The sequence below is a fragment of the Dendrobium catenatum genome, unplaced genomic scaffold (genome assembly GCF_001605985.2).
Source record: "Dendrobium catenatum unplaced genomic scaffold, ASM160598v2 fragScaff_scaffold_1557, whole genome shotgun sequence".
Taxonomy (NCBI): domain Eukaryota; kingdom Viridiplantae; phylum Streptophyta; class Magnoliopsida; order Asparagales; family Orchidaceae; genus Dendrobium; species Dendrobium catenatum.
In genome coordinates this window covers 2,102,476-2,113,333 of record NW_021320019.1, presented here as the reverse complement: position 1 = coordinate 2,113,333, position 10,858 = coordinate 2,102,476, and the positions used below count along the sequence as shown (strand labels likewise).

The 10,858-nt window shown below is 37.7% G+C and overlaps 1 protein-coding gene across 1 annotated transcript in view; it reads left to right on the top strand.

Moving 5' to 3' along the window:
• The first annotated feature begins 615 nt into the window (after positions 1 to 615).
• The window catches only part of LOC110093836 (pathogenesis-related homeodomain protein), a 33,634-nt gene continuing 23,391 nt past the window's right edge, over positions 616 to 10,858 (top strand). Inside the window, exons 1-8 of the mRNA XM_028700578.1 lie at positions 616 to 737; positions 1,355 to 1,532; positions 1,846 to 2,185; positions 2,216 to 2,384; positions 3,365 to 3,530; positions 3,610 to 3,798; positions 5,899 to 6,024; positions 6,142 to 6,429. Of these exons, the coding sequence (XP_028556411.1) occupies positions 1,873 to 2,185; positions 2,216 to 2,384; positions 3,365 to 3,530; positions 3,610 to 3,798; positions 5,899 to 6,024; positions 6,142 to 6,429 (1,251 nt within the window). The 5' untranslated portion in view covers positions 616 to 737; positions 1,355 to 1,532; positions 1,846 to 1,872. The remainder of the gene's footprint in view (positions 738 to 1,354; positions 1,533 to 1,845; positions 2,186 to 2,215; positions 2,385 to 3,364; positions 3,531 to 3,609; positions 3,799 to 5,898; positions 6,025 to 6,141; positions 6,430 to 10,858) is intronic.

The window sequence follows — 10,858 nt, the reverse complement described above, 5'->3', positions numbered from 1 at the left end:
TATCTCATGAAAAAGATGCTTGGAAAGAGTCTCTAAGCTAAAGCTACTATCACACATGAGAAGATGAAGAGCCATGTAGAGCTCATGATAAAAAATACATCAAATCAAGTCATGCTGTCATGACCATACCTAATATTACAATAATGTGGCATATACATGATGTTTTATATATATTGAATTTATTTTGATTAAGATATATCTAAATTATTGAATTTTTTTAAAGATAAATATAGTTTATATTAAAAATTTAAAAATTTATATTATTTTTAATTTTAAATGAATTTAATAATTTAGATACTTATTTTTCTAATCAAAGTTTTGATGGGAATTTAGGCTTCGTTTGAGACTATTTTCTTGTTGCTTCTTAAAACCGCTTTTTAGCATAAAATTTTTAATTTTTTTATTAAAAACAACTTTATGAAATAATAAGAAAATTGTCTTAAAAAAATCTTAGTACAATTTTGTTATGCCTCGTGTTCGAAGCCTGGAACAAGTTTTGGCCTGCCCTCCAAACCCGGCCCGTCCCAGGGCCTGCCCAATGAACAGATAAACCCGGAGGCTGAGCCCATAAATAAATGCGGAGAAGAAAGCGGGGATACAAAGAACCAAGAAGCCAAGAAGGCGACTTAGAATCAGAAGAAGGGAAATTCCCCAGTGATTAGCAACTTTTATTTAGGTAGCACCAATCTTTTCATCACTTTGAATCATTTTTTGCTGAGGTATTGTTATGCGCAAAGGTCAGAAATTCATCGCTTTAGATGCCATTTTTGGGTTCATTCCGCAAAAATTTTCTCAGTTTTTGACGATTAATTCAATACCTTTGACCTGGCCTTTTCTCGGCATAGTTGAATTGTTCTGTCGATGCTTAGGTTGTCAAGAAGAGAAGCCTTTCATTATGATTTTCTGATATAAATGCTGGAATGTCATGCTTTAGTGAACTAGATTTTGAGCGGTTTTGATCAGATAAAGATTAGTGTCCGAAGGGTTTTAACTGGAAGAAATCCGTGGGACTCGTCGGTGTTGGTTTTCTTGAATCTTCTATGTTTTTCAATCCTTAACTAATATAATTTACCGATTCATTCTTTGTTGCACTTGAGATTTGCTTTTATGAAGTTGGAGCTGTTACCAGAATTCTCTTTAAGAAATTCATTGATGAATTTTTTTGAATGATTTATTTATTCATCTATGCATAAGCTGAGCATTCTTAACTTGCCAATTCTTTCTAGTAGTACAAAATGCAAATAATTTTGGATTACAATTTTAGGTCACTGAAAGATTATGACTATGCAGTATGCTTGATTTAATGTTTATGTATATGATAGTGACAGGGAAAATTTATACTTGATTGATACAGGCTATATTCTTAAGCTGAATGATCAACCTTAGGAAATTTCCATAAGGTTCTTGGGACAAGTTCTCTTGTGCTTGTTAGATCCATCCGGGCATTGGTTTATTCATTTACATTCATCTTTCTGGCAGAACACCTTGCTGCTCTTTCAATTTTTTGGTGGTTGAATGCCCATTGTTATGAGGTATTTTTCCTCCATTGAATGACAATATATTAACTTTTCTGATTATAAGTTAGACAAAATCATTGTCTCTAGAAAATTGGGAGGATGCCTACACTTTAGGGCTAATTGTTTTTTACAATAGAGATAGAGATAAATAATTAATAGATACTGTGAAAAAAAGATGGTAGAGATTATAGCTTGAGAAGATTATTGAACTACATTTAAAATTTTTACAATGTACTTGATTTATTTCCAGAAATTATTTATTTCATGTACGTAGGCTGAGTTTATTGTTCAGTTTTGTTATTTGTTTCACTTATTTGTTCGTTTTCAGATTCATGAATGCTCTCATAATTTTAAGATGCGAGCTCCTGTAAAGAAGTTGATTGGATACAAGTCCAGAAATTATTTTGCTAATGAGGAGAATTCTAAAACCGTTTCCATGCCACTGAACCAGAAAGGTTTTAAGGTTGCCAACAACAAAAGATACTATCTGACACCAGGATTCCGGAAGAAAAGGGCATGTAAGAGGAAGAATAATTTAAATGGCAAGCCAATTGAAACTCCACAGAAGAAGTCTGACTTTAATATAGATAAGCGTATTGGTTCTTTTAAACTAACAGGAAAAAGAACCTGTTTTTCTGTGGGAAAGAACTCAAAAAATTTGGCTAGAACTTCTGAAAAGAAATCTGCCAGAAGGAGAAGTTCTGAAAAGAAATCTGCCAGAAGGAGAAGGCTTAAGGGAAGGAAAAAGATTATTGTGCAGGATGAAGTCTCTCGCATGCAAAGAAGAGCAAGCTACCTTTTAATTAAGATGAAGCTGGAGCAGACTCTTATCGATGCTTATTCTGGAGATGGATGGAAAGGACATAGGTATTTTTTGGACTTATAGTAAGATTGAAAGAGCCTTTCAAAAAAGGATAAAAGAAAAATAATATTTTCTTTGGATCCTGTTTGAAATTGGCTTGGCTGTGCATGCCAATTCTTTCTTTAGAAGTATTTTCAATGTGCTTTCATTTGGCTGCTTAAAGTATAACCCTTGAGTTTTTATGAAAATTTATTAAGTTATTCATTTGACCATTTTTTGCTCAACTTTGTCTGCATTAATCATTCGTTTGACCATCATACTATAGTTATTCGAAAAAAATGTTAATCATGATATGTTTCCATTTCTTCAAAACACTTGTTCAATCTATTATGTCTTCTTGCTCCCTACCATCTCCATTTGTTCTCCTTAACTATTATAGTGGAATTTCTGCAGCATTCCTGACACTCTATCCTTCTTGTTTTGCTAAAGTTTGTTGACCTTATTCCTGATATAAGAACTTACACCATATGCATTTAAAGGCGTTTGTTAGGTATCAATCATTCTCTTCCAATCCTAAGAAATCGTTCTAAATTTTCTGTTTAGGCTAGTGGCTTTAGAATTGAGTGGAAACTAGAAGTTTTTCCTTTTGTTAGGACACTCTAGTCAAGTATATGATTGGCCCAGTATGAAGTGACAGTCTTTTCTTATTCTTGAGTTCCTTGCTCTACCAAATAGTCTATGCTTATTGCATCTCATAATTTTGGTGGTCTATCAAAAATATGTGCACTCTTTATACATGTGGAACTATTTGATTCAAGAGATCTAGAAAAGAAACTAATCTTAAAGTATTCAACTTTTAATTATGCTGTAATTAAATAATTAAGTTTTTATTTATTTTTCCCTTTTTTCACAGTTATATTATTTTTTCGGTTTCTATGTAAAATGGTTAAGAACAAGTTAAAATTTCTTTCACATGAGTTGGCGTGATCTGCCTAGTACTATTCTTTGATAAGGATTATTGTTCTCTTCAAACATTTCATTACAGCCGAGAAAAAATTAAGCCTGAAAAGGAGTTGCAGAGAGCTCAAAGACAAATATTGAAATGTAAACTTGGTATCCGGGATTCAATCCATCAGTTGGATTTACTTGGCTCGGAAGGAAGAATTGAAGACTCTGTTATGAATCCAGATGGATCTGTTTTTCATGAACATGTATGTACGTCATTGACTTTTACAGATAATAGTGCTTTTTTTTGGAACTTTCAGTAACATCACTATATATTACCATTAGATCTTCTGTGCAAAATGCAAATCACGTGAAGCCTTTCCTGATAACGATATCATACTTTGTGATGGGAATTGCAATTGTGGCTTCCATCAGAAGTGTCTAGAGCCTCCATTACAGAAAAGTATGTGCCAGTTTTTGCATTTTTTGGAAACCGTTCACTGTAATGTGAGCTTCCTTTTCAGAATGCTATATGTAAGCTTGTTAAATACAAGTTATGATTCGTTCTATCATTCTCCTTTTAATTACTTGCCTAATATTGTGTATCTAGTTGATTTCATATGTTAAATTTACAAGCAATCAAATCAGTTCATGCTGTCTCATCATACAAGAATCCGACTTCCTGCGGATAAGAGAAATATGTAGAAGGAAACATATTATATTATGAGGCACTGTTTGGTACACGTGTTGCATTGTTTTCCTTATGCAATGTCTTGGTGCATGCTTCATCACTTTCATGCTGTTGGTTGCTGAATTCCAAATGCTTCAAGTTATTGAAAATGATGAAATAGATTATGGAATAGATTTGGTTTCTTGGATATGAGAGCCAATTTGTATGGTCCGTAAAAATCATGAACTAATTTGTAAGGTGAGCTAAACCTCAGGGAATACAAGGATGTTTAACTAATCTGTTTTGCTGATTTCAATACATGAAAGTTGATAATGTTCTTATCTTTGACAACCACTTTTGACTTCTGAGGCAAGTGGGAAGAAGGGCTGGGATTCTTAACGAATTAGAGACGGGCTAAAAAATTGTCCTGATGTAACCATTGGGCTTTTTTTTATTGCTGGTGGTTTAAGTTTGCCATTTTTTTTAAAGAGGATCGGTGTAAAAATAAGCTTTGATGTGTTCCATGACAGTCTTACAATAAGATATGGTGTTGTAATGTCACTCTAGAGGTGACATCAGCCGTACCTGTAAAATAACTCCACCTCAACCCCGCTGAATGCAAATTAACAAAATAAAAGAAATACCCCAATCCAAATTTGTGGAACAAAACTGGGAAAAGTGAGAGAATCCCCTAATAAGAGGGCGATATTTTAATGCTGTCTCAAAAGGAAAGAAGGAAAAAGCTTTAAAATGAGATGTTTAAGGGAGGTAGGATATTACTGGTGCCTTCTTACTTCCCATTTCATATTGAATTAGAGGTTTTATATAGCTCTGCTGAGATCCTGTAACGTGGGTATCCTCCCTTTTATGTTATTATCCTCCCCTTTACACACTCCCTGTAAATGACCCTTGGTACCCCAAGAACTTATACGAGACGCCACCATTCAACTGGCAACGGACAAACTAGGACTTTATACAAATTCAGCAAATCAAGGCAAAGAAAGATCTCTAAAAGAGCATAATATTTTGTAAGAGATCTGAGGGGTGCTTACTGTGACTTACTAAGAATTTCAAATTGGAACTTCTACTTGTGTAAAATTCGAAGTTCCAAAAGGTCAAACTAGTTTTTCAGTAAATTATAATCCAGTTGTATGCTTAGAAGAATACTTGTGACAGTTTTATATTGTATCATTTATATATATAGTTTTATTTTTGCTTATTTGCAGTGATGGAAAACTATTCCTTCTAATGATTGATTGTCCTAATGGTTTCTTACATCTTCAAGTAAGGGTAGTAGCAATAGAATGAACAAGGTTGGTATCTCATATTTCAAAGAAATGCCATTTTGGGACTTGATTTATATTTGTTAGGACTGTAAAAGCAGTGTCTACAGATTCTAAAAATGCGATAATATATTTGGTTTTGTAATTAAGTGTTACGGGGGAAAACTGTGGCTATATCACTGTGCCTTAATTTCATAGGAGGTTGTTTAGACATGCAAATGATGAGCAAGCATACCAATGAATGTTATAGATGTATATGTGGTAGACATAAATGGTATTGCACAGTTTGGTGCAGGAATGATGCTGAAAATCATTTAAAAAGTGGTCTGAGGTTTCTTTTTTTTAAATAAATTTTGCATAGAACAAATTGTTGTGATAAATCTAATAATGTCAGTAATTTCTTGAGAAGGGTTTCTTGAAGGGTAATCTTGAAAAATCTCAAAGTAATTTGCTATAATTATGAGCTTAATTAGCTGTAATTTGATGCATTAGACATATTTTTAGGATTTCCGTGTACATGTTCTATGATTAATGCTTGGACTTCTTTTTGAATTTGAACGCTATGTTAATTCCCCAAAAAAATTACTTGTTTCGGTTGTCTTCTAGTTTTTCTTAAATATTTACAGACATTCAGGTAGTTGTTATGACGTAAAGCAACCTGATTTATGAAACTGATCTCAGACCATAACTTCAGTTCCTCCTGGAGATCAAGGATGGCTTTGCAAGATTTGCAATTGCAAGATGGAAATTCTAGAAACCATAAACGCACACTTAAGTACCTGCTTCACTGTGAATAGTAGCTGGGAGGTCAGTGTGTGGTAGTGATTATAGCCTGCTCTCATCTTTTGCGAGGTATATTTACTTGAAGCAAAGAGTTAATTCTTTTTTAACTCATGTTGCTATATCTGTTTGATGATGTAATAGGATATATTTAAGGAAGCAGTTGTTGGTCCTGATGCTGAAGGAGCGTGCTCTAATCTTGTTGAGGATTGGCCATCAGATGATTCCGAGGATGAAGATTATTCTCCAGACAACAACACAGCCGAATTTGAGGAGAATATCTCGGATGATGCATGCAGCTCAGTTAACTCCATTTTCTCTTCTGATGCATCACTGAACTTTGTCAACTGCTTGGGTTCTGATGAATCAGGTGATGAGATCACAAACTACCGCAGACAACGACGAGATGTTGACTATAGGAAACTTTATGATGTGAGTGACTTGATGATCTATTTTTTTCTTATACATTTTTTTTTTCACTCCAATGGTTTTGTTTTGATTGTTTTTAGGTCCTGCTAGGATGGTTGATAGATTGTTGTGGGTAGAGCTGTCAATAGTGGACCTGACCCGAAGACCCGAACCCAACCCGAAAATTTCGGGTTTGGGTTGACCCGAACCCGAAGTGGGTTGGGTTCGGGTCCGGAAAATCGACCCGTTTGAAAAATCGGGTCGGGTTCGGGTTGACCCGGGAACCCGGAAATGACTCGAAATGACCCGGAATGACACAAACTCGTCTTCCCGAAATGTCCCCGCCCTACCTGCCCCGGTTGCCTCGCTTTCCCCAGCTAACCTGCCTGCCCCATGCCCGCCTGCCCGTCTGCCCGCCTGCCCGGCCGCGTCGCATCGTGTCCCGAAGCCAGCGTCGCGTCACGTCCAGCATCAGTTTCACGTCCCGCGTCAGTTGCCAGTGTCAGTTCCGCATCCCACACTCGTGCGCGTCCCACGTCAGTTCTGCATCACGTGTCAAGCTGCCGCCGGTTTCCGCTGTCTGCGTCCCGCTGCCGTCGGCCCACTATTGCCGCCAAGCAGCTCCGCGTTAGTTGCCGTGTAAGCGGGTCGGGTGCGGTTGACCCGAACCCAAAATGGGTCGGGTTCAGGTCTAGAAAATCGACCCATTTGCAAAAACGGGTCGGGTCAACCCGAATCCGAATAGTGCAGTTAACATTTATCTTAATACCTTTAATATATTTAAAAATTAGAAAATATACTATCTTAAAAATTTTTTTAAAAAATATAAAAATATTTATAATTACATTAAAAAAATTTTAAAACAAAAGGCGCGCGCTGTTTTGCGCCGTGCGCCATGCGCCATGGCACGCATGTGGCGCAAATAGCGCGTGCCATTTTGAACCTTTGCGCCATGCCATACACATGGCGCCATAGGTGCGCCGCGCCACGTCGTGCACTATGGCGCTCGCTATTTTGCGCCATTGACATCTATGGCTGTGGGCTCCAAAAATTCAGCCCCAGCCTCTGTCCACTGTGCTTTTTCTTCGTGGGAGTTTTAACAGAATAAGTTCCGGAGTAAATTTTGAGAAGGCATATGGGTTTTAGATAAGACACTACCTAGAGATTTCACACTCATTTTGCGAGGACTTTATGATCTGAGTTTTGGTTTCCAATAGGCATAAGCCCCTATAGTTAATTATCCCTCCCGATCACGAGAGAGAACTTTCGATTAAGGCTAGTTATCGATGAATATGCTGTACCCTTAGATACGCAGTATGTGGCATATAGTAGCAGCATGGACACATGTATTTGAAAAGTTTGGATGTTTGAAAATTTAGGTTGAGATATTTGAAAAGTTTGATATTTAAAAATTAAAAATTTTCACCATCTTGCACTTAAAGCAGATGGTAGGGGAATGGATGATGGTCCTGATCAAGATCCCATGGTTCATTCATCCCGGGCCATTATGGACCCTGATCTACTTAAGTCAGTGGAGGCAATCAACCCAACCTGACAGAAGGATCCTTGTCGGCAGTCATGGGTTGCTTCGTCTAAGGGTACCTTGTAGACCTGGGTTGGATGTTTGTTTAGGGGACAAATTTGAATTCACTTTAGCTAACAGAGGGCTTGGTGCCCTATCGATTATATCATATTGATTCATATCTCAAGGATTTGATGCAACTAAGGAATGCATTGGCTCTGGCTATAACCAATATTTCATGGTGTTATTTGGCGGCAAAATCACTCTGTTCAGAGGGCCCCGGGTCATAACCGTTTATCCTGAGGTGTCCTTTGGCGGCAAAATCACCGATCAGAGGACACGTCCCACGTCCTTACTGGCAGAAGATTATTTGAGAATGGATCCTAGTGAAATTTTTGACTAGGCATTAGCTCTATATGAGCCGAAGTAAATTCCAATTTGTCCACCCCGGCAAACTGTTGCGGAGGGTGGATGTATGTTGCTTTAAGTGATTGACAGTTGAATTTCAATTTTAAATATTCTGAATTTTGGATTTTCGTAGGTATTTGGGTGGAGCTTTAAATGTTGGAATCACTCCTCCGGTTGAGATATACATTCAACATGGCTATATCGGGGTGAATGAGGTCATTTCTATTTGTGGATTGAACCTTGTCAACTCTGTCGAGCTGTCAACAGAGGATTGGATTTCGTAGGTTGTATATTTTTGTTTAATGAGTTTTTTTATTGGAGGCCTTGAAGGCCTTATATGAACGTATAAAACAGATGTTTCGGTTGACACCTTGACTGTATATCTGCTTGATAGTTCAAGCTGTGTCGACTCCTATCGTATAGAAGGATCGGGCTCAAACTATGTTCATTTTTTGACCCGCGTATCATCCCTAGGCATCACGGGTGTATCCAAAACACGCTCTTCGGGGCCCATGTGGGTGTTTGGGGGCATTTTATAAATATTTGCTGAACCTTGTCGACTCTTATTTACATGCTTAGGAGGATCATTTTCAAATTATTGACCTGCGCAGCATCTCTAGATGTCACGTGTGTCTTTACAACATGCTCGACAGGGCCTATGTAGGCTTTGTGATTGCACTTACCTCTTTTGTGTACCTATGTGTATACAAATTACAATGCATGTGCGGGGGGTATTTTTGGATATTTGACAAATGTACTATATGGGTCTTCTACAACAGCTTGTAGGAGCCTGTGTTTGTCGTAGTCCTTTTGTATTTGCCCGTGGATGGTGTGTTAGATGCACAATCATCTTTCATCAAGGAGCTTGCAAGCCTCAATAATCTTACCCAACTCAATGTTCAGAATTTGGTTGAATTGAGATTTATTCACTCCGTAATGATTTGATATGGCTTTCTCTTCCCAAAACTCGTATAGAAATTAGTGGGAAACTGCTTGATTATACCATCATGATCATTTTCTTATATTGGCTTAAATAAAGAATCAATCATTTCAACCTTGGATGATTGTGCCCTTGCTGACGTCCTATACGTTAAAATCAATAGTTACTGACTCGAGCGGGCATTGTAGCGATTGAAAGCGCATCGGGTCGTATAGAAGAAATATACGAGATATTCCTAAAAAGATTGTTGCAGCCCTTGATGTAGTTGTAGCGGGTATACTTTCTGCTTGTAGTTGTGAGTTTAGATCACCAAGATTTGCATTGATCTTTAACAGCACATTTGTCAAACATTGATCATTAATTCCGGTAGGCGCAATGCAGTGTATTGATGCTGACTTGAATGCATTCCGATGTGCCACCTCGTTGTTTTCATTGTACGTCAAATCTTTCTTGTTGTAAGGAATTGGTGCTTTTTACTGATATTAAGTGATTGATGATTATAAAATGGTTTAGCATCCAATATATATCGTTCGTCGTTAGCTTTGATTGGACTTCTATATGAAAGAGACTTCTCCTACATCTGTTTGTAGTTGCCTTTATTTGTATGTGATGGGCTTCCTGCAGTATCATTGAATCTTTCTGTTCATTGTGGGTTAATATACACCAAAAGGTACTATATTCATCACTTATGTATATTAGTTAGAAGCTTCCTCATGTTTGTGACATAAATATCAACATTGTATGTAGGTGTTCACCTTCATTACAATTTTCCTTGCATTCACTTATAAATAGTGTGTTGTTTATGTAGCTGACATTCTTCAACTAATATTAAATGCCTATACTAGATGTAGTTCGACCACCTCTCGCTTGTAAGGAATCAGTGTATCAGATACTTGCTAGGTCTTTCATAAGAGTTTGCTGGCATTCTCATTTGTCGCATATCACCTACTCTTATCAGTAGAAGGCCAATTCACTTGCCTGATGCTCCATGCCCATCGGACTTGCATTTGCTAAAGTCTTGTAGCATATCTATTATCCTCACTTGTAAGTAAACTATTACGAGCTCATTTGTATGTTAGTCTGGGTTGGTAACAATGAGGGGGCCACCTCTACATCTCCCTTGCTCTGCTCGTGCTCTTGCCATATTTGTTGCACATGATGGTGGACCCGTGGTCATGGATTTAAAAAAATGCACGTGCGACATACCCACTATTCGCCGGGTCGGGCCGCGGTTTTGTGCCTGATACGTGGCACGATCTCAGGGCCGATCGAATGTAGCTCTACGTCTGTTCACCTGACCAAATAAAAGTTCCAGAGAAAGGCGTGTATGGGTCTTCGACACCTATTTTAAAAAGAGCATAGTTTGCTTTCCTTCCAAGTACAAAGCCACATATTGGTACTTAAGATTGTTCCCACCACGCAACAAAGAGTTTGCATAGGGCCTATCCGCCTTGTCGTAGGTGTCGCACCGGGTTCCCTTCCCACCACGCTAAAGAAAAGCGTGTGTGGGCGATTTTCAGGCTCGACATAAACGCCGAGGACAGGATTTTAGGTTCGAGAGCTGCTTACTTGCCTCGTCCTAG